The sequence below is a fragment of the Neodiprion fabricii genome, chromosome 3 (assembly GCF_021155785.1).
Source record: "Neodiprion fabricii isolate iyNeoFabr1 chromosome 3, iyNeoFabr1.1, whole genome shotgun sequence".
NCBI classification, from domain to species: domain Eukaryota; kingdom Metazoa; phylum Arthropoda; class Insecta; order Hymenoptera; family Diprionidae; genus Neodiprion; species Neodiprion fabricii.
Genome location: NC_060241.1, coordinates 3,441,201 through 3,465,565, shown reverse-complemented (window position 1 = coordinate 3,465,565; position 24,365 = coordinate 3,441,201). Strand labels below are relative to the sequence as shown.

Here is a 24,365-nt window from a genome sequence, read left to right as displayed (position 1 = left end):
AATAACGTTTTACAAAACGCTTTGGTGATTCTGGTTAACTGCAGAAATCATACCAGTCGAATAAAGAAACAAGTGACAAAAATATGAATCTTTCGCAGCCGCGCGATAAGTTCGCGATAAAATTCTAATCGCCGTAAAATGTTCTTTGAGCCGAAGCAGGAAGATTGAATCGGAACAGTTTAGGACGTCGCAAGAAGTTTTAGGCCGGGTGAAAAAAAATCGCTGGCGAACCGTGGCGCGTATATATCTATGTACGCATGCATGTATGTATAGTATATATGTATAGGTATATGTATAATATGTATTCGGGAGCGGTAAAAGACGGCGGCATTAGCGATCGGGATTCCCTTTTATCGCGTGGGGGGATTTTAAGAAGATCCCGTCCATTTTCCGCAGGTCGATGCGGTCGCGTTTCACGTCCGAAGATCCGAGAGATCGGAGCTTCGGGTATCCGTCACCCTTCTATAGGGGTGGTTTTTGCTCCCCGAATATCCGGGACACATCCTGCGGGCTCAGGCTGCAGCAGATTGCGTGTCGTAACCCCTCCTGAATGTATAATAAAATTCCCAAAGGGTTTCGTTCCGCTCGAGGCTCTGTTTCGTTTACCTTCGGTTATCCCTTTGCCCGCTAATTCTTTTACTTCGCGTCTGTCGGGGGGTTCGGGGAAAAGTCTGCGCTGCCCGAAAACGGTCAAAGCCACGATCACGAGCCTTTATCGACATCCGCTACGGAACTTGGATCTCAGTCAATTTAACCGAACGCCGGTGAATCGTGTTTGTTTTTTTCTCTTATTCTTCGTTTGCAAGAAAGACAAGAAGAAGAAGAAGAAAACGAAAAGAACAAACAGCAACAACAATCGAGGGGAAAGAAAGAAGGAAAATAGAATACCTTACGAAAGGCGATCGATAGGTAAATCAAAATATTCACGATTCATTATTGCATCAAGATTTCACTCGGCTGATATTGAATGTAAAATCACGGAGCTAACGATATAATATTTCAAATTACCAATTCAATTTCAATAAATATATACACCGCGTTATACCCGGGAGCTTTGATTGAGTCGCTGATTTTCATATTCCGGAGTAAAAATCGACAAACTCTAATTTACGGATGTCACGCATCGAGTTGTATGAAATTTTCCTTTCCGAATTTTACAAATTTTCATTACGTATTAATAAATCAAGGACGATAAAATAAAAAAGAAAGATAATCGCGAATCCCGATATTAGAACAGAACGTTTTATTTTCTTCGCAAAATCTTATCGCGAACTTTCAAAGAATCCCAATCACTTCACATCCTGTTCGATGACCGTCCGAATGTAATTCAACGTCTGCGTAAGCGTTGATAATTCGCGGGTATTCCGTTTCCTTCCGTTTTTCATAATATCGAGCCCAAGGAAGCGGAAGTGGCCGGTTCGCAGCCTCAAGACCTGTGGATCGTTCTCGTTTCCTTCGTTTTCTCTTCCTCCCGTGCGGACTTGTGTATCGGATCGTTAAAATCACAAGACGACCGTGTGCTTTATTCGTCTTGTTTCCCGCCTCCGTGGAAACTCCGATATAACCCTCGGCAGAAGCGTAGGATTCGGGTCCGTTGTTCGCCGTTGAATAAACTGATTGCGAGTTGAATATTAATCCATCGAATACTTGGCGCGGGAGGTAAAATTTCTCGGATAGGAATTTTGAAGCGTTCGTTCGTATATATATATGTATATATATACATATATATATATATGTATGTATATATGTATACGATCCGTTGGTTCGTTAGCGAAACACTTCGGTATTCTATCGCCGCTCCTCGACCTCGAGTCCTATACCTGAACGAAAAATTGCTACGTACCCAATTCGCTGCGGAAAAGCACGTGAGAAAGGAGAGAGAAAGAGAGAGAGAGAGAGAGAGAGAGAGAGAGAGAGAAAATACAACTAAAATAAATAAGAATAATAACAACAATTCTTCATCCGATTGAAAATCAGCAAACGAAAATCACACGCGAAAATACTACGCGGGGTTTTTACAAAATTTCGCATGACGACAGAGATATCAGTTTTAACGCAATGGGCGAAATACTAACTTGATAGGATATTTTTTTCTATATTTCCCAGGGAAATTTTTTTTTTTTTTTTTTTTTTTTTTTTTTTTTTTTTTTTTATCAACCATCCGTAGATACGTCAAAACGATCCGATTTCGCGAACTGTGGAAATTCGAGAGACGACGAACAGTGGTTAAAAAATATCTCTGATAATCGATGAATTTTTTACAATACCGTTGAGTATGGTCGAATATATTTTGATGACGGATACAGAACGAAATAAAATACAGCAAAATGTCGAATAACCGGATTAATTATTCGGAATGGAAAATGAAGTGAAATGATCGGAATCAGTGCAGTAGAAGAATACATGTATGTCAATTGGATTCACAATATACGCGATACGTTTCTTTCATAGATTCGCAACGCCGGGCCAAAATTGTTTATAATAATATTATAACAACCGCGTATTGCTTAGGGGCAAATAATTAATTTACAGAAAGTAGAAAAAGAAAAACAAGTAAATCATTTCGTCAAATTATTAACAAAATAATATAACAGTGAGGGTTAAACAATACAATATTGATGGTACAATTAATGAGAATATTTATTGTTAAAATCACCGTCAATTTCTCAGTATAGTAATAAATTATTGTGCTTGGTTTTGAACCCGATGTTTTTTAAATTTCGACAAGTAGCACAGGTATAAAATATTGACGTTCAAACCGTTGAATCGTGTTTTATATATGTGGCATTCCACGCCAATTTGACCTGAGTTTTACCCTCGTAAAGATTTTCAAGAACGCGAAACGACAAAATCGTTTCTAAAAATTGTAGAAAATTGAAATTGAGTCGAAAAAAAAACCGAGTACCCTTCCAATTGAGAAAAATCAGAGAAAAAATCGCGCGCCAAATCTAAGAGGTCACGGGTAAAACCCAGCTCGAATTGGCGTGGAATGCCCCATACGTAATCTCTCCACTCACGGTGTTTCGCATTCTCAGGCCCCGTTTCGTACCCTGCTGTGTTCACATTGAGATATTCTGATCTGAATTTGTCGCTAATCAAATTCCAAGCTCATCAAACCCCTAACTTGCAAATGGTTTATGTATACCCCAGATTTCGGCAGAAACTAACGTACCGTGAAAGGCGGCGCACAGTCACGGGAATCTATTTAACCGCCTCCGTTATGAATCGAGCTTACAGGTATCCAGGATTCGACGGACCCTTGAATCGCCTGCTTTTAGAAAATACGACGTTTCAGCGATCCAGGCTCAGGGGTTTATCATAACTCATTCAAATTCTCTCAATACTCGCAAGAATCTCGGATGTGTTGTGAAAAATTGTTCATAAATTTTTCAACTCGGCTGTATCGTCAAGTTGCTAATTCTCATCAATTTTCCTATTTATTTATTTCTTTTCTTTTCTTTTTTTTTTTTTTTTCTTACCGCCAGTTTATCCCTAAAGCTCTGGAAATTTTATCAAAATGTTTCACGATTCAAGAATCATACATCGAACGATGAGAATTTTCTACAATTTGCGGAGATATTGATATATTTGTTTCTTAATTTGTTTCAACAACGGTATTTCACGAAATTAGACATTTTCCACTTGAGGGACGAAGTGCTCGTGAAAACTTGAGAGCTGCACGGTGAAATACGAGGTATAAGTCACCCTCGTTAAGGGGGTTTTATATGTATATATATATATAAATATATACAAAATATATACAGCGAAAAGCTGAAGCAGCCGAGGCATTCTTCCGAAAAGTTAATTCGGCACATCGACCGATTCGGCTAGTAAGAATTCCTGCAGCAAAAGCTAATTTCATTCGTACATATAATACCTGCAGGATCCCGCTGAGGAAGTAACGAAGGAAAGTTAACCGTTTGCAATTAGTTTTTGTCCTTCGTAACAAAGGATACGGTGCGATGTGTACATAAATCCTCGAAAGCTCGGTAAATCCATTTCACCAATTTACCACGAAACAATCGACTCGCGATCTAATCGCGCTTAGCGCGCATTCAAGATGAACAAATTTGGCGAACGAAAGGACGCGTGTATCGTTGAATAATTATCATCCACCTACAAGTCTCTCAAGTCTGGGAAAATCTTTGAAACACCCCCCCCCCCTCACCCTCGCCCCAGTGAAGTTCTACAGGCATACGCGAGGGTAAAGCCTTCTAAATCTTCCGCGGATTCAAACACTTTGCAAACAATCCAAAGCGCAACTTTCCGAATATTGGCGCGTGTCGTTCGTTACATAAGGACTATTAGCTCGATCTTGACGGTGTGAATATTGACGATTATTAGAATTGTCGCAGATTTCCTCGCGGAATTTCACCACCGCCCATATTTTACAGATCGTAGAATTTCAAGCCTGAGAATATCAGCGCTAAGATTCGTGAACTTATGGTATAATATTCTGAAATTTCAAATTTTTTACTACTTTTTACACTACGAATTTTTCTGTTTTTACAATCCAAGGAAGGAGGATGAAACTTGCGAGGATGATTCGAAGGTCGTCGCTGGTGCAGCGGAGAAAGGCGGAAAAAAAAAGAAAAAAGAAAAAAAGAAAAGAAATTGATCGAAAAATTTGATACGAGATGAAATGAGAAAGTGAAGAAATGGCGCCGTTTAACGAGATGCCGTCGGGACGGAAAATGCGGGGGATGAAAGGGCGGATAACATTCGACCAACGACTTGTTATTTGTCATGGAAAAGGTTTAAGTCCTCGGTGTATTGCGTCGGACGCGAAAATAGAGCGACACGATTCGAAACCTTTCGAGACACATTTTTTTTTTTTTTTCTTTTTTTTTTCCTCTCGCATAGCATCGGTTGGCAAAAAATGATCCGATATCGTAGCCTGGTCGTCGACGGGGTGAAAGAACGACGTCGGGGATCTTGCGTTATTACGTTCTCGTTGATGGCGAATTTCCATTTCCCTTTCTTTCCCCTCCCCCCCCCTCTCTTCGTGTACGTATTTCACAAGGTTTTTTCAATCGTAAAAATTCGTTTCGCAGGCACAATTTCTTCCGTACGTATCGCACGGATGAATTCGCGTAATTTTATCACTCGCACTTTGATCATCCTCGCTCTGCGCGATTCAAAAATTGCAAAAAAGAAAAGAAAAAAGAAAAAAAAAAACCAAAGAAAAAACAAATGCAACGAAACAAACCTCATAAAATGTGAAAAGGATCCCTCGAAGTTTCGCCGGAATGGATATTGAATTTTCCAGCCTTCGGTCGGCCAACTTTTCATGTGGAGAAAGTTCGCAGTCGAAAGTTGCGAGTTTTAAGGTTCGAACGGAGAACGCGAACCCGGAAAGGTTGTGTCATCCGTTATAGTTCAGCTTTTGCTACCAGTTTCTCATGTATAACACAGAGGCTGCAGGTTTTGATGGGCTTAGAGTCTGCAGTCCCGTCTGTGAAAGGCTCAGTTCTCTCCTCTCTGCACTCAGTCTTCTCCCTTAACCGTCAACAATGACCGTCGTGACGAGAATACCCGAGTTCTGGGTTTTTATTCTCTCGATATAAAAAGATACCAAGCCCACCCCCCCCCTCTCCGTGCACCGACTCGAGTGAGCAGGGAAAACATAAGCTTCTTTCACGATACGTAAGAAGCACCTTTCGCCGCTTATTTCTCCTACGGATCCTCGTAACAATTCCTACTCACGTACTCCTTTCCAACACGTATACGATGTCTCTGTATGACTTTGTATTAATAAGTTCACCTCACATTAAACTGACGGTGGGTCTGATGTGATTTACGTATAAAAAAAAAAAAAATGGATAACTGTAAACTTGTATCAATTTGAAACGTCGTCGAGGGAGTTTTGTCAAGGTGAGGGTAAGGGGTGGAGCTTAGGAGTTTCTTTTTTTAAACAAAATGAAAACACTCGAAAGTAATTTGTATTTGAGGGCTTTGTGACTTATAGTTTCGCGCGCCTTTTCGAAATTTTTCATTTATATTAATAACGAAATGACGGCATGGCGCGTATAAGTAGCGAACGACTCCGAACTTGAGGTGGCGCATCTTCTGACACGACTGTCCAACTTGTAATGGATAGACAAACTTTTTGCGAGTTGGAAACACCTTTTTGGGTTCGAGTTCGTAGCTCATATGTTGAAATGAAAAAAAAAAAAAACCAATTTTGACACATATTTATACGACTGTGAACAATAAAATTCACTTTTCGACCAAAAAATTGTTAAAAAACTTGGAATTGAAATTCCAAAATATACCCAGCCACGAGCCTGAATCTATAAACAAGTTTTAAAGACTGTGTCAAAATCTCAAGTAGATCGGTCAAAAAATTGAAAATCCAGCCACCGGATTGAAAATCTGGTCGTTCGTTACTTATAGGCGCCATGCCGCCATTTTGTTACTAATCTCGATGAAAAAATTTAAATAATGTTTTTGAAACTATAAGTAATAAAGTCCTCGAACCCAAATTGCTCCAAGTATTTTCGTTTTCTTTAAAAAATGGAATCCCAAAAGCGGATATTATCTTAGACTGTCCAAACTTAATGTCAACTTGAATCAAACTAAAAAACAAAAAAACTCCCCTTAATGTCAAACTTCTATACAAGAGCCTATTCGATTTAAACGAACAAAACAGTTCAGCGAACAAATTCTACACAAAGACATCCCTCGCATAGATTTTCGATAACGCGAAGAGAGGTTAGTCCGTTATACGCTACCTTCATTGGTTTCTACACAAGTTTCTACTTCTATCTTTTTTCGATCAATACCCGTCGCGAGTCTTGCAGAATTAGGCGAATGCTTCAAAGAGGTGGAGAGTGGATTTCGCTAATTCTTTGCGATTGGCTCTTTCATCAGTTAAGAAGTTCTTCGAGTGGCTGGCTGTTTTTCTCCACGGTCAGAAGTTGGTTACAAATAATTCGGAAACTTTTGAAACGGCAGATTTCGATTCCATTCCGCCGAGACCGATACAAAAAAAAAAAAATCTTACAAATATCGATCCGTCGAATCGATTCTTATATAGAATAGACGAGTTAATTCTAATAAATTTTAAATCAGTTGCGTCTCTTTGTTTTCATTCACTTCCCGTACAGCATTTTTGATGTTTTTTCCTTTCGTTTTTTTCACTGATTTTTCGACACTGAATTTTACGATTAAATCAATTGTCCGGGAACCGATTTGACATCGATTCAAGGATCAATTCTCCTCAAAGAATTGCACGTTGGTTATGGGGTGACACCATTGTAAAAACTTGAAGAAACCGCTTTTTTGACATTTACTCAATTTTTATCCTTCAACAAGTCATCTTTTCGTATTTATGACCCTTCCACGTCTTTAATTGTCGGTAGTTTGACTTTCGGGATTTCGTATCGTCGAATTTTTGGTCTTTCGAATATTTTTTACCCCACCCTCGGAGAACCGCTCGAATTAGTTCCTAAATAACGTCTAAATTGAGACGCTCGGTTCCAGGTCACGCACAGTGCGCCGCGTCTACGTGTGCTTCGACTAAGTGATTCTACGTGACAATTTGGAGTAGAAATCAGGGCCTCGTAGATTCTCAGAGAAGAACAGCGCGGGCGTAGTTACGGGCTTGATTCAATACTGCGATAGAGGCCTGATCGGTGATCGATTGAACAGATTGCACGCGAACTCTCAGTCTGAGATTCATGTTCGTCTGGGAATTAAATCTGGGATTACACCTGGCAATAACTCGGAATAAAAAAGCACAGAGGATAAGTAATTGTCGTTTGACTTGGGAAAAAAATTAAACTGTTCAAAGCCATTGGCAATTCGATTTCTTTTCAAATAATTTCAATTATCGATCGTACGAGTTTCATTTGTTTCTCGGTTAAACTTTTCGAGCTTTATTGGTGTTCAGATTTCGAGATTGATAACACCGGTGGATGCGACGCAAAAAACGTCACCAAAAAATGATAGCCGGACGCAATTTTAAATATAAATAAAAATTCCAAGGCAGGAAAAAAATCATAAAAAGTAGTATGCATTAAATTTGTTTCTACGTACCCATTATACCCACTTAATACATCAATCTTTCTCAAATCGTGTCCGGTCAGACTTTTAGATTAATTAATTTCCTGCAATTATATTGCTAAATTACATGTGAGGATGAAACGCATTGCACAGATCGATAGGATCCTAGCTCAATGTATAATATACATATATTATTTGTTTGGTTAGTGTATTGAGATTAGTTGCTAACCCAATATTGTCTTGTAATATTTTATAATGAATTTCAAAGTTTGTTACCGGTTCTCCTACTCGATGGAGATAATCTCGAGCCGCGGAGGAAAGATCATCCCCTATTTTCTCCTCACTCTCTCTCTCTCTCTCTCTCTCTCTCTCTCTCTCCACTCCCTTACGCAAGAGTTTGATGAAAACTTTGCGTTTAGCATATTACACGGCATCTTGTCGTCGCAGAAGCCGCTGCTGTAACGCTTCCTACGGTTTAATGGGAAGAATAAAATACTAAGGCAAACACCAATAACGCCGGCGCGCCTACTCGAGAAGAGACGTTGTAGCTTTGCAATTTATGTAATACCTACCCCTTACTGAAACATAATACTCATCATCTTTTCTAGGATAGAGAAATCTGCCGGGATACCGTCTTATTGTATCTTGTTCCTTCGATCGAGGGAATTTAGCAATCGGGAATGAGAAGGCGAAATTTAGAATTCGGAAGAAAAGTATCCAAAGTCTCACCGACGATGAATCAAATATATTAATAAACGGTAATTCATTGAAATAGTGCGGGATCAACAATAAACTGAATCGCAGAAATCAAAATGAAGAAAACAAACTCCAAGTTAAAATTCAAATATTTAATTAACATTCATTTTCCAATACTTAATTTATGTAGCGTAATATCTCGTGCGTAATAATATTAATAATATATCATCGCAGTCTTCTTGGATAAATTTCGCGCACAAGAAGAGTTATTTCCTCGAAATGAGAAAAGTTTTCCTTTACCGTCGAATCATCGTTTTTCGTTCGTTCTGTATTCTATTTACACAGGCATACTTGGTTAGATTTTTTTTTTTTTTTAATCTACGAAAACTCCAACTCAAACTCAAACTTCAGATATTGTATATTGATCAGATTTTTTTGACCATTCCGTGTTTTAGCTACCTATAAATTCTTATTCGTCGTTGAAATTTGCTACTTTGAAAAAATCGTACCAATTCGATATTAGCATGTTGAAAAATCAGATATTGTGGCACTTACGTTATTCTGCGATCATTCCATTTCTCGACCTCAACTAAATCGAGAAGAAGAAGAAAACAAAAAAAAAAAAAAACAAAAACAAGCTGGAAAAACCTGTAATTTGGATTCTGGAAGTACGAAAACGAAAAAGATTCGTGGAAATTAGAAAGAAAGGTGACGAAGAGTAAGAAAATAAAAATACCAACAACAGTTTTTTCACCTGCAGGCAATTTCATCGCGACTGCTTCGAGTTCGATTCGCTACGATTTTGGGCCAGCATAATATACCTAGCCAAGACGACTCCTTGATTTGGATTAATCGCAAGACAGATTTTCAGGCTTTGTAGGGTGGATGGTGGATGAACGGAGTGTAACGGATAGGCGGTCCCACCCCCACACGCGTTGCATATTATATTTCAGCTGGGTAAATTAGCAATCTCACAGTTTAATCTATGGCTGAGACAGACACAGTCAGTCAGAGAGAGAGGGAGGGAGAGAGAGACAGATGCGCAAGCAATGCGCGTGTAGCGATCGTTGTATCGTCGGCGTTATTCGTCGGGGCGGAGTTACACCCCCGTCAACCCTTATGAAATATGACAGCGGTCCGTTGCGTCAAACGTCGGCATACATCACGGTGGATGAACTATATCTGCCTGGCCGAACTCGCAACCCCTTTACCAACCCCCCCGCCACCCCAAAGAAGCGTCTATTAACCCCAGGAGTTTTTTCCTGTTATATATCGTACCAGGCGCCAAAGAAATTCCACTAATACCTGATACACAGGGTAGGAAATTTTCATCGATAATATTCAAACTGGGAGAAATTTTTCGTTCCGGTTACCGCTCATTCCTCAACTAATTTTCATTTTTTACCACAATCGAAAAATATTGTTCTAGGTAGAAAATGAAAATGAAAACGTCGTATTCAGCGTCCGGTGTTTCGATGAAATCGACAAAGAGGGAGGAAATGAAAATTGTCGCACCACCCCCTAGCCGTGATGTTCAACTTGCTGAATTTTTTACTGGAATAAAAATGTCCAAAAAAACCTTTTTTAAATAAAAATAAATTGCAAATGTTGGTAAATTGTAATTTATACTTGAAACTTTTGTCACTGAAATTGATGGGATTTTGAATCGAAACTGAGTTCACTTATTTTTAGTCTCGACGTTTCGACTTCAAACTCTAGAACCGATTTATTCCTGTAATTATACCGAATGACGGAGGAGTTTTGGATCGCATACCAAGGACGACCGGGTGAAATATTTACCCCCCCCCCCCCCCCCCCCGAGAAGAGGGATTATCAAAATAGCTACGCTGACTATCCTGGATAAGTATATAGTAAACTGCATAATCTAGACGTATAAAGTGTATAATGAAATATCTCGGCGGCGAATGTGGAAAATTATTATATCCTAAATTCTCATGATGTATAATATATTCTAGGAATTTTTATTAACCTCTAATCTTATACCTATATTTATTTTACGTATCGTCTCGCGTTCGTCTGAGCGTTTTCTTATTTTTTTTTTTTAAATACGCTATCACGTTTGTTGCACGTGAATGATGAAAAATGAACAAACATATTGAAACGTACGAACTGAATTCTGCTTTGATTCGTTTGCCGTATTTAAGTAATGCGAATAAAAAAAAAAATAAAAAATTTCTGCAAGTATATATGTATATAATATTTCAATTGCATATTGCGCAAGAGTTTCAAGACTATTTGTTGTTTTTAGTTTGTTTTTTTTTCTTCTCTTATTCTTTCTACTTCGGTGCCATTATAATTTTCCGTTGATTGCAAACGAATCGAAACAATATCGCAGAGAGCGTGATACTCGCAATGTTTCAAAAAGTTTCCTGCACGCTCGCTGTTTGCCCGGAGGGCAAAGTTACACTCGGCATGGAGAAAAAGAATTTAAAAAATAAATAAATAAATAAAAAAAAAAAAGCTGTGAAACGAAAAAAAAGACTCAAGGGTCTCTTTATCGCTCGGAATTCTACGCAGATCGATACGATGTTCTCCGAGTTGCTCGTTGTTCGGAACGTTCGTGCAAATTCTGATTCGAACAATCGGGAAAACGAAAATGAATGGAAAAAAAGTTCCACCGAGTTCTCTTGGGGATAAAAATTTGGAGAAGCGACAAAAAAAAAAAAAAAAATGAATAAATAAAAATCCCCTTCACAGGAAGCGGACGACGTTTAGGTAAAAAAAGGAGATCCGCAGAAAAGTGGCAATATTTCGCGACAATTCCACCGGCGCTGCTGAAGTGTAGAAAAGCTTGCAGGCAATTATTTCGCGCGTTTTAATCGCGAAAATTCTCCGGTGCATAGTGCCTAGGACTCGGTTCTGCTGCTGCGAGCACAGCGCGCTCTGAATTCCTTGTTAGAATTGGCTGAATATCCTGCACGCTTTGAATCTTCGCTCTGAGCTTTCGACTTACAACATCGCGATTCAGAGAGCTTTTGGCATTTGATTTGGAATAGAATAGAATAGAATAGAATAGAATAGAATCAAATTTATTATACAAGGGCCGTGTGCCCATGAGTACAAAAATACATCATCAAAAGGAGAAGAATCACAGTATTCATCTTAAAATTGACCTAATCCTAATTTAGAATAGAGCAGGTAGTAAATAACAGATAGTAAGTAACGCAAGACTCGCGATAATAATAATAACAATAATAATAATAATAATCATGCTCTGAGAAATAGTGAGAGAGTGGAGAGGAGGGGGGAGAAGGAACTCGAAGCGATGGAAAAAAATTAAACGATAGAAAAATTAGGCGAAAAAATTTGTGATCAAAATTCTAAAATCGAATTGAAAATGAGTTAAATATGCGTGGAAAAATATTTCGAAATACTTTGAGCGAAAAGTTTGCTGAAAATTACTTAGCACTTGTGATTTAGAAAGTTGGAATACGGAGAGGATAAAAAAAAAGAAAAAAAATTCTAAAACTCGGGTACAAAAATCGCAATTATTAGAGGAATTACACAGAAATATATATCTGCAAGAGATGATATGTAAATTTTACTCGATTCAGCGGCTGGATTTTTAACCAATCCGTTTTCTGTCTCTCGGATTCGCGATCTTTTGAATTACCCCGCAGATTCGATCGTGCCTATAAATACGAAGGTGTATATAAGATTTCTTGGGCATCTGCTACGGGAATATTGAGAAGCTCCTTCGATTTTCAACGCAAGTTTGCTGCTGCAGTCAAAGGCATGCTCGCGTCATAAATTTTCCGCTTAAATTCACTCGTGCATGATACCTTTACGGGCCACCTACCATCCTACCTAGCCGACCAGCCACTTGGGTTGAAATTTATTTGCAGAAACATATATTACTCGGGATTTCGTCTTGCACGTTGCATTATAATTTTCAACCGATCGCTGCACGAATGGATTTACAAACACCCATGTATACGTATGCATATTGCATAAGATGATCGCTAAATTTTTCCCGTTTGCGTATTTCGCTCGAATGATCGATATTCGATAGTTTCTTCGTGGCAAATAATGCGGACGATGAATAAGAAGAGGAAAGAATAATACGAAGATTTTTCGTTTCTTCGAAAAGTTTCATCCGTCGCAAAATGTCCAGTCTTGAAATACTGAGGAGAATTTTCATTTCTTTTTCTTCTTCGTTAATCACGTGGTTTATGCGTTTGAAAAAACTCGCGGCTTTCGAGTACATGAAACGCTAACCAGAATAAACTTTCCCGGTAGTTTTCCTTAATAGGTTTTACTTAACGAACTCTGATTTATTTATGTTCTTAATAAACGCAGCTCCGAAGTCTCGGTGAAACGAAACTTTAAGATTTAGTTGTATCCTTGTACCGTGTACAATTTCGCTCTAACGATCACGCAGACTTTTGCATAAAATTATTCCTAATGGCCCAGGAGAATGGAACGAATGGAACGAACTAAAGGAAACGGTCAAGTAAAAATTTCATCATCGCACATGATCGGATTACAGTTTTGGTAAAGATCCATACTTTGTTTTTCACGAATCAAAAAATCTTAATTTAAATTAAGCGCGAAGAATAAATATAAAATTTATTCACATCAGGATTTCGGACTCGTTTAGAATTCGTTCTGTGATCGAAGTGTGACAAATTGTACATTAGATCGATTTATCGCCGTGCCGCAATTCAAAAATTTTGGTTCAAAAATTCCGGTAGGAAAAGCGATTACATAAATTCCGGCAACGATAGCTGCTAGGTTAAAAATTAAATGAAAGAAAATACGAGGAAGATAATATAATATTATAATAGCGATGACAAATGCAAATGGTTAGGAAAGAACGGGAACGCGTTTGTGAGAGTTGGATGGGGGGATAAAAAAGAGAAGCGAGAAAGGACATAAAAAAAAAAGACCTGTGCAAAAAGCTAGAAAAGTGTGCGAGAAAGAGAGAGAGAGAGAGAGAGAGAAAAACCATTTCAGATTAATCATCATAGGGTGGCTTGTATACACGGGGTGAATTTTTCTGGTACATTTTTCTTGGTTCTTGAGTGTGACAGAGGTGGCTGGATGCGGGCTATCAGTTTTTGCGATTTTTCATCCGACGTGAGAAATGAGGGGAAACTTGCACTCGCCGCCATCCTTTCATAGTCGCAACTAATACACGCGGCATATGCAGTCATTCGTAAAAAGACTCGAACGAAAATATAACCGCCCGAAAACTACAATCGCATTTTTTTTTTTTTTTTTTATCATCAATCGATTCGTTGTGGTATCATTTTTTTGTTCTTTATTTTTTTAAATCAACAATTTCGTAAGTGGAAAAATCACCTACTTTATTCTTGACAAATTTTTCTTTTTTTATTATCAATTCGTTCGCGCCAATTTCAATTAATTTTTTTTCTTCTTCTTCTCGAAACGGTTGGTGAATACAACATGAGATCAACGAAGAATTAAATTTCCGAGAAAGAATCGTTCCAAGCAATAGAATTAGAGCGTAAATAATATAATTTTAGTAAAAATTTCTGAAATCTTAAGTGAATATTCGAGTTTACTGAAAATTATAATTCATAATGCAACGAAGGAATCTGTTCGTTTTACTTGTGATCTTTCATTCTCTATATCGTAACGAGTGATTTTATTTTGACAATAATACGCAGGTTCTAAAAATGTTGATATATCTAGTTCACAATCCCACTGAATACATGTATGGGGTTCTGAATTGAATTTCTCGCCGAAAAAAATACGAGAAAGCGAAGCGTGGCAAAGAGAAGGGAAAAAAAGCCGCCTGAACCTGAGAAGACAGAATTGGAATCGGTCTCGTGGTCACGGAAAAGTGCAGGGAAAGAATCGCTGGGTGATGGGAAAAGGGATGAAGGATCAGAAACGGGAAAAGGGAAGGAAACGAGGGTCAGCTTCCCGGCCAAATTACTTTTTACCCGTCCGCATATACGAGAGTTTCGAAGGATCCAACGAAGTACCCAAGTAACGAAGAGGAATGAACAAGGGACGATGTAAAAAAGCATCGACGCCCTTTATTTAAATCTTTTATAAGAAAACCAAAGTGAGAAGATCAAAGATTTGCCAACCAGTTGTGAAAAAAATTGAAGATTTATTTCGTTGTTTGTTAAAACTGGAAGAAAAAAAACAAAAACGATGAATTTCAGAGCAATTGCAACTTTTATTACCAACTTCAGAGTTGTTGCTGCTTTTCCCGATCGAAATCGGTGCACTGAGAGAAATTTTTATTTCCGGTTATCGATCAGCCCTTAACTATTTTTTCATGTTTTTCCACAATCGAAAAATATAGGTCTGGGTACGAAATGAAAATTAGTTTTCTAGCCCTTAACGGAAAGTTTAGTATCCGTTGCTATTCTTTCTCGTTACTACATTTTCTTGCAACTGTTGCGAAAATTTAACGCTCGTGCAAGAATAAACTGACGTTCAAAGCCTTGTTTAACTAAAAAAGTAGAGTAAACCTCAGAAACTGATTTTGCGTTGCAATAACCAAAAAAGTATCGACGATAGCGTAATCCCAACAATATTCGAACAGTTTTTTTAACGATAACTGTTTTAATCAATTTTTCTAGTTACTCTGACGGATGAAATTTTTCTCACTGTGATAATTGGACGCCCAATTGCTGGATCGATGAAGAAGAAACGTGACGACAACGATCCAACTTCGATTTTATCATTGTTCGATGAAATTCGCCTCGAGGCGTGGCGAAAGCGAAAATGAGATGCGATCAATTACGCCAACCGAATAGATTCTCCGTAGGGCGCGTTATACCGCGTGAAATTGGGTTCAGTTGCCCCGTGTTTGCCCCCCGTCAAAATTCAACACGACAAGCCTCCGACCTTCACGGACAGAATGACGATACAGGCGTTACACGCGTGTGTGTACGTACAAGGATTTTCAATTAAGTCGATAATTACTTCGACGCAAAGCAACGGATCCTGCGCGGAATCATTACGTCGCAACGAGCGGAATTTCCGGCGTTTTATGACTTTATGCCTTGTACGGTAGCTTTGTGTTATTTTTAACCCTTCGATTCACGCTCGAACGCTCAGTGTCCCGTCATTCTTATTTATTAAACTAATTTTTTGGCAACAACTGCCGAGTTCTTGGGTTCCGCACAACCCATGGAATATGTCCGAGTCTAAAAGTTATGCGAAGTTTACTTATTTATTTATTTATTGCAAAAATAGCGCACGTAGGTAACCAAATGGTCGAAATTTCTATTCTCTGCTCATCTGCGATGTAAATCCGAATGCTAATTTTCACACAAGCTTAAAACACGCCAAAACATTTTACACAAGTTTTTCATCGTTTTTCTTCATGCCGGTTTTGTTTGTCCGCCATATTGGATCCGCCGTTTTGAATTTTTCAATGCCGAGTTTAGATTCGCAACGAGCCACCCGAAAAACCATGTATCATAAAGTCTTATCAAAATCAAATGATTCTTTGAATTTGCGTCGTACATTTTGTATCTGCCATTTTGAATTTTCGAAATTCGAATTCAGATTCCTAATCAGCCACCCCAAAATCTCATTAATCTCAAAATTTCAAGCGAACCGCATGTAACGAAAAATGCATGCATGAAAGGGTTAAGAACAAGGTAATCGCTTATACGCGTATTGCAATTAACGGTTTGAAAAAACAGATCTGTAAATAAATTATCCACTCACCGATTTCCAGATACTTCTGATGCACAGGATCGTACTGCTCCCAAACAAGCCCTCGGTATTTGCTCTTCTCCTTCAACGACTTTTCACCACGGCCATGATGCTCGTTCGCGTTTGGGTTTCTGGAAAAAATAACAAAACTCTCAAGTCTCAATCACAGTATCGTCAAACATCGGTTCAAGAATCCGATCAATTTTCTGCAATCGATACTCCGTAGTTACACTGGGTAGAATCGATCGGTCGATCAACTTTTGAGCCTGCTATTTTTTTTTTTCCAAAAAGTATCACATCGAAGGATTGTCAACTCCAAACTTTCAAATTCGGAAGATCGATCGTAATATTCATCATTCCAATGTATTTTTTGATGCTGCATCGGAATATGATGTCAAAAGTATCTTTAACATGCCTGAAATAATGTACTAAATCCAAAAACATCCCCTAAAATAAAATCGAGTTTCATGGGTATACGAGTATTTTTCACGTCAGATTCGGATGCAGCTTCGAAAAATACTCGGGAATATAATGGTCGCTGTTCCAAATCTGATTCGTTCTTTTTTTTTTTCTTTATTCGTTGGGCCGTTCTATCAAATATATGAAAATTTGACGACTTGGTTCCCCCATATCTTGGGAGACATTAGTATACTCGAGCTAAGATTTTTTTCCTGAGTACTGAGGTACCAAAAGGTATCATTTGGCCCTTGTTTAGGAAAAATTCATGTGGACCTTAAAATGCGTAAAGAGTGCCTTCGTTCTGAAGAGGCTCTTTTATGTAAAAAAAACATAAGAATATTGACAAAGTTATGATTTTTTGATAGGAAAAGTGTTCGTTTTACGTGTCAAACTCTTTACGATTCTTTATTTTCAGCTTGGTGCCATTTGGTTTTTTATAAATCGACTTTTTGCACTTAATCTAGAACGTGGAAGAATGCTCCGTAATTTTTTGCTCCACATCGGGTGAATAGTTTTCTAACGATCGTTTCTTTTTCAAATGTGACTAGGTAGAATCGACCCGGTATTACAATCTGTTCTCAGGTAGTGTGGCTAACAATTAGAAGGGTTGATTACTGATTTCCGGACTTTGCTGCGTTGCAAGTTTCGAAGAGCAATTTTCAGGTTGAAAAATCACCATATTCCTTGGAACTAAATAGCGATCCACAATTTCCGAAATTCAATGTTCGGGTAACTTGATACGGAACACAGTTAGGCAGTTAGGATCTTTCAGATGAGTTGCCACGACCAGGATCGGATGTTCGGGTCACAAGGTCGACGTAATTTCTAATCTACGACCTCACGGTTCAAACTTGAACGGTCTGAAAGATCGGTATCTGCGACAACTAGCCGCTAAGCCGCGAAATTTGTTATTCACCAGCCGTAGAATATTCCGGCGAGAAATGTTAAGTTATAAAAAAAACAAAAAAAAAAAAAAACGAAAAATGCAAGGAATCAGCCTTGATGAAATTTTCGATAAGTTGAAAACTCCGACTCATCGATCTCAAAAATTCATATTCAAGTTATTTATTTTTATTCTTCGGGACGAACTTCTGTGATAAACAAGTCAAGTTAAACAGTTAAATTGATCAGATTGTGTAATTGTTAGTATTCAGAGGTTTAATTGTGTTTTAAAAAAATAGAAAATTATAATAACTCACATTTTTTCAAACAAATCATCAGAAGAGTAAAAACCAGAGTCTCCCAAATGCAAACGAAAATCAAAATTAAAAAAAAAAAAAAAAAATGATACGTGCAAAAAACAAAAAGTTAGTATAAAATTTCAAACAAAATGATTCGCCCGTTTCCTAAGGCTGAGAAACCGCAAAACTGCGAAAAGAAAAGGCTAATGCTTGTTCTCTTCTGGTTTAGTTCAACCCCCGAAGGGAGTTATAAAATGTTAATAGACCTTAACATCGCGTATAAAAATAACCTATCACGAGTAACCCGAGTCAAAAATAACCCATGACAAAAATTGGCGAATAATTGACAAAACATGAAATTATATTGAATTAAATTAAGTTAAATTTACTTTTAAATGTGATATTTTTGTCATTGGCTATATTTGTGTGGGTTATTTTTGTAGCAGGTTATTGTCGAGTGGATTATTTTTACCATCGGTTATCTATAATGTGAGTTATTTTTAATTGGGTTATTTTTGTCGAGGAGTATTTTTTGAGTGGGTTATTTTTGTTGAGGGTTACTTTCGAGTGGTTTCGTTTTGAGCGGGTTATTTTTGATTGGGTTATTTTTGTCGTGGGTTACTTTTGCCTGGGTTCTTTTTGAGTGGGTTATTTTCGTCGAAGAGTATTTTTTGAGTGGGTTATTTTTGTCGAGGCTTATTTCCGAGTGGTTTCTTTTTGAGCGGGTTATTTTTGATCGGGTTATTTTTGTCAAGGAGTAACTCTTGAGTGGGTTATTTTTGTCGCGGGTTACTTTTGCGTGGTTTCTTTTTGAGTGGGTTATTTTTGTTTAGTTTATTATACCTGAGTTATTTGGTCCTAGTACCGATAAAATTCCCTAAACGTAGGTGCGTAAGAGGTACGGACCTTCCCGTCGCATGTGGCAGACAAGGTTCCCGCATCGTTGACGGGAACCTTTTAGGCGGACAGCAGAAGCTCGAGGAACCGAGTGTCGCGTTAAATATTTATGAATGAAAGAGCCGCCATACACGAGCACCGGGGGACGGAAGGGGGTGTATTTCCAGTGGCGGGATCGGTGCGGGGAAATTTCTATCACGGTAAACTGCGGCAGGGGACTTTCTGGACAATTAAGCATCCCGAATTTCATCCACCACCCCTTCACTCCTCTTCCATCCCCCCAATCCGCCTCGAGATCGTGCAGGAAGCCGAAGAAGTTGACGGTAAATTGAGATCGCGGGTAACGTTTCTACGGGTTCGCCCCGAGAGCAGCTCCGATACTAATTGGTCCGTCGACCGGAGTGCCACAGGCTCTGTTCCTGCGATTGCCGTTTCTCACCAACTTCTCAGAGGAAAAGCTGAGCTCGATTTCGCATGATTCATGCGATATTTCTTTTGTCTAAGATACGGATCGCCGATTTTCATTCGATTGTTTCCCTCATTCGGGGGTCGAAATGGCGAAACACTTGCGTGTCGACGATTTTGCGAACAGCTTAAAATAGCAATTATTGTCGAATTTTTCCAATCCCACGAACTGAAATGTCTCAGAACCAATGGAAAAAATAAAAATTTGTCAAAAATTTTAAGCTCCCATCTAAATTGCGAGTTCTGTCTAAAGACGTTCGAATTTTTCTACTTGTAGAACGCTAATTTTTTGATTTTTTTTTACCCCACCCCAGAGAAAAAATTCGCAGAGAAAACAAAATCAACCACGAAGTGCCGAAAATCCCGTGCTGTTCGAAATGGAGAATTCAAAGGCTTTGATGAGAATTTTCTTTTTCTCAAATCCCTGAAAGTTTCAGCAGAAATTTTTTTTCGCACCGAAAAAGAAATGTTTTTCGTCAAGTTTTTTGATTTCATATCAGACGTGTGTGTGTTCTTGAATATTGCAGCGATCGATTAAGAAATAATTACAGACGGAAAAATCGTGACAGCCTTTCTGTTTTCCAGTTTTTGCGAAAAGCTTGCAGAGATCAGACACTTAGTGGAAATATAGGTGGGACGTGATAGCAACGATCTCCAGCCTAAGGCGCAGCCTCGTCTTTATATACTCCATTCTATTCCTCTTCTGCGGAAGAGATTAGAAAGTGAAATCGAGCTTTAAATGGACTTCTGGTGCCTCTTCAGCCCCCTATCTTCGTCTAGCTTCGGTTTATCGATTTGTTTTTATTGAAATTGGCTCGAATCGCTGCTAACAGCCTACCTTTCCTCTCTTTCTCCCTTTCTCTCTCTCTCTTCCTCTTTAGTTTTTTACTCCGTGTAACTTCGGCTCCGACAAAAAGGTATAAAACTTTTATAATTAATTATATTGTTTTACCAAATCTGAGCGGGCTGCTGGCGAAGAAGAGGCGTAAAAAACAGTGAGGAAGAATAAAAAAAAAAAAAAAAAAATTGAATTTAAATAGAATCCCTTCCTCCTTTCCTTCCCGTCGCTTTCCTTATACCTTCAAGCATTATGGAAAGTCAAACTTTTGTTTCCCATCTCGTTTCTGCTATGAATTAATGTTCGAAACCATTTTTCTTACCTTACGAGGTTCGTTCATATTTATTTTATACTTCATTTTCAGTTGTAATGATTTTCTGAAAAAAAGTTCACTCTGTCTTTGTCACAGTTTTCTTTTATTCTTTTTCGTAACGAATAGATTCGAATCGACGCGTAAAACATTCGCAATTTGATTTGACAAATTATAACTATTTTCGGCCAACTATGAATATCAACAAAAAAAAAAATTGTATCACCGCTAATTTTATCGCTGCAATTGTAAATGTTTTATAACGCTAGAAAAATATGTAACTTGGAGTAAAATTATGCAACAAGCTCACATATTTTATTTTAATTATAGGTATATAAATATATACGGTTACGTGAAATTTCTGCATATAATATATATAATATTATTACAAAAATTTCTCTCGATGGTAAAAACAAACGCAGCAGGTGTAAATTAATTGCGGCTGATTATACGCGACGAATATAGGTGTGTATATATATATATACATATATACAGTACAGTGTATAACTCGCACCTCTATACGAACGCCCCAATCAAATTATCCCTCGATGCGATCGCTGTATATATACCTACAGACCGATTATCGCGAGCTTTCCATTAAGGAACCTGATCTCGTCTTATAAAGAGCGCTGATCTTATCCGACCCCCTCACTCTTCGCTCGCTCTTACACCTCGACGATATTGCCAGAACATTAAATCATCATCGGGTGAAATAATGGAGGGTAAAAATAAAAAAAATAAATAAATAAAAAAACTGAGAGAGAGAGAGAGAGAGGGACAGAGAGAGGAAAAAGATAGAAGTTTTTCAAATTATAGTTTCACCGATCTTTCTCTTTTTTCTACCAAGCAAACAACGACGACATAAAAAATTAAACTTTCTCTTCAATTTTTGAAAGTGAAAAAAAAAAAAAAATGTACTCGACGTTGAAATCATATGTCTTTTATTTTTTTTTCAAGTTACGTGTTCCGCGACAAAAATCGACGAATTTCAACTCTCGCCTGGATATTTAATTGGGGTTAAAAATTCTTTCGGTTGATAGTTCAGCATCTCTATGTGGTTTTTTTTTTTTTTTTTGGGTTCTACGGAAATATCTTTGACCAGTAAGCGTATTGGAAGCTTTTTAAAGTCGGTGTTCCATTTCTTGCCGATTTCCAAAAATAGACGATTATCAAAATAGTAATTTTTTTCTATCTCGCAACGTCGTCGTCGCGACTCGACCCTCATCCATTCGGTGATGCGACGTCGCTTTCTGACCCTTGGGTAGAAAATTCTTTCGCCAAAATTCCCACCTGCCGGATGAATAATAAATTATGGGTTCGAGGGTATCAGCCCCGAGTGCGCACTTAGTCGGCGTCGCGACGCAACGCGTCTGCCTCTCAACCGCGAGCCTCGAGGTTTTGTGGTTGCAGTATAGCGGCTCGGGTACATTAGCGACGTCATCGCTTGTCACCCTCGTCATCTATTTATCGTCACAGGTTTCAACCTCGATGTTCGCTCGCTTTCGATCTCTAACCCGAAACTGCGTCACTTAGTTTTGATTAACCAGAAGGCGTCGGTGGTTTGATCATTTTTTAATTAACGATGATTTTAAAAATTCTTTCCAAGAGTCCCAAGAATATCGAAAGTATCAAAATTATCATTCAGAGCTTACAACTGTATTGTAAAAAAAAAAAAACAAACAAAAACAATTCATTCTAGATTTGATGATGCGTTTTGTTCAAATATATATGTATCTATGTATGTATATATATATATATATATATATATATATATATATATATATATATATATATATATATATATATATATATATATATATATATATATATATATTTACACGGTCGGAATGAAAATGTCTATTTAAAAAATATGGAGTGCAGCAACTTCTGTTTGTCATTGAAGTTTTCACCGTGATTTTGCACGAGTATACGTCTGAGATAAAAAGCATTTATCGAACCCCCGTCGTTTCGTTTACATTATTCTCAGCGTCGAGTGCTGTAATATGTATGGGGGATTCGATGTTAAGTTAGCAGCCCACCTACCTCACTCCCTTCGATTTGTATCATGGTTTTTGGGAATTTTTTCAGACTTTCTTCAGCCACTGGTGAAATTTATAAATAAAAAAAAAAAAAAAATCGCAAAGTCAATTCTGAAAATGCCATTTTTCGAAATCTGAAGAAATTGATTTAAAATGTGATTCATGAGCGCTGTACACGATAATGGGATCTTGATGCTGGAATATTTTTTTTGCTAGTTTTTAGTTCTTCCATATCAGAATTTGCGATTAATTTTTTTCCTCATACTTCTCGATATAAATGGATTGCCATACGAAATTGTTTTCACGATTCCGTGACGCATTTAAATCGGACAATGGAAAAAAAAAATCCAATAGCGATATGGAAAAACCAATAACTTACGAATATAAAAAGTAGTAAATATTCGTATCCCATTACCGCGTGGTGCTTGAATATCCCATTTCAATTCATAGAATCAGTGTAAATTTTTTTAAATGCTTAAAAATGGCGTTTTCGAACGGTTTTGTGTATTTTTTTTCTTTTTTTTTTTTCATATTTCACCGGTTGCCGAAAAAATCCGACGAAAATTCCCAGACCATTTTTGTTTGGTAAGAACGTCGTATTGAAAAACGATATAAATCGAAAGGAGGCGAGGTACATCGGCTGTTAATTTCACCTGGAATGCCCCATATAAACAGGTATATAGAGTGCAGTATATACCCATGTATATACATATGTCTATGGCATATAATAATAAAGTACGGGGAAATAATGTAGGGATGCAGCGCATTTCCGTTAGTCGTTTCTTCCTCATCAGCTCGGTTTATGAGGAAAGTTTAATATTCTTTTGCAGCGGCGTCACGAGAAGCGGATGAATCGCAACTCGTACGATATCGGCCTGCAGGTTTATAATTGAAAACTGAACCGAAGCCATATCACGCATTACCTCATTACGCGTTCAAGGGAAACGTTGCGCAGTGATAAAAAAAAAAAAATTTACGGGAAATATCGGAAGGCCTTTTGCTTTTCTTTTTTGTTTTTTTTTTTTCACGTTTTATTTTTGAAATTATTCAAAATCCATTAATTGTTTTAGGTGGTCTAAAACGCTTTCGAATAATTTCAAAACAATATCCACAATTCGTAATAGAAAATTTTTCAACATCATTCAACCCCTCGTTTGGTATTCATTCAGCCAAACATAACAGGCAGAAAATTGAAACAACCCTCAGAAAGTAAATTTCACGGTTTTCGAGCAAGCCATCAACAGCTTTAACGAAATCTATTGAAATTTATTCAATCGGACAAAAAAAGGCCAACGATTGCTCGATATAACGGAAGAAGAAAAAAAAAACCACTCAATTGTAATGATTTTGTTTCTTGCACCAAAAAAAAAAAAAAAAAAGCAGAATTAAAAAATGCTACGAGACCAGCTGAGGTGAACAAATCGCGCAAGATTCGATCGCATTGGAGTACACTAAACGAGACTACATTGTCGAGATTAATTAAAAAATAAAAAAAAAAAAAAGAAGTAGAAAAACTCTGCAGCGAAATCGACTATCCTTTCCCATCTCAACTCTTGGCTTCGAAAGAAGGGGCAAATTATTGGAGAATTTTGAAAATCTGTCTGTTCTTAGAGTTGGAGCACAGCCGACTGAAGCGAATCGCTCAATTGAATCGAACAGACAGTTTCGACGATTTCAAATTGTCGGCTCGGTGTACCAGCGAAGGGCTATTTCCACTCGAACGAACCGCAGAGAGCGGCAGCAGCAGCAGCAGCAGCAGCTCGATTCTGCTTGGCTCGCTTGTTCGATTACATAGAAATTTC

The 24,365-nt window shown here is 37.9% G+C and overlaps 1 protein-coding gene across 2 annotated transcripts in view; it reads right to left on the bottom strand.

The window, feature by feature from the left end:
- LOC124177562 (neuroligin-4, X-linked) overlaps positions 1–24,365 on the bottom strand; it is a 252,640-nt gene that overhangs the window by 20,359 nt on the left and 207,916 nt on the right. For both annotated transcript variants that reach the window (XM_046560061.1, XM_046560062.1), the window contains exon 9: positions 16,387–16,505. In XM_046560061.1, coding sequence (XP_046416017.1) covers positions 16,387–16,505 — 119 coding nt within the window. The remainder of the gene's footprint in view (positions 1–16,386; positions 16,506–24,365) is intronic.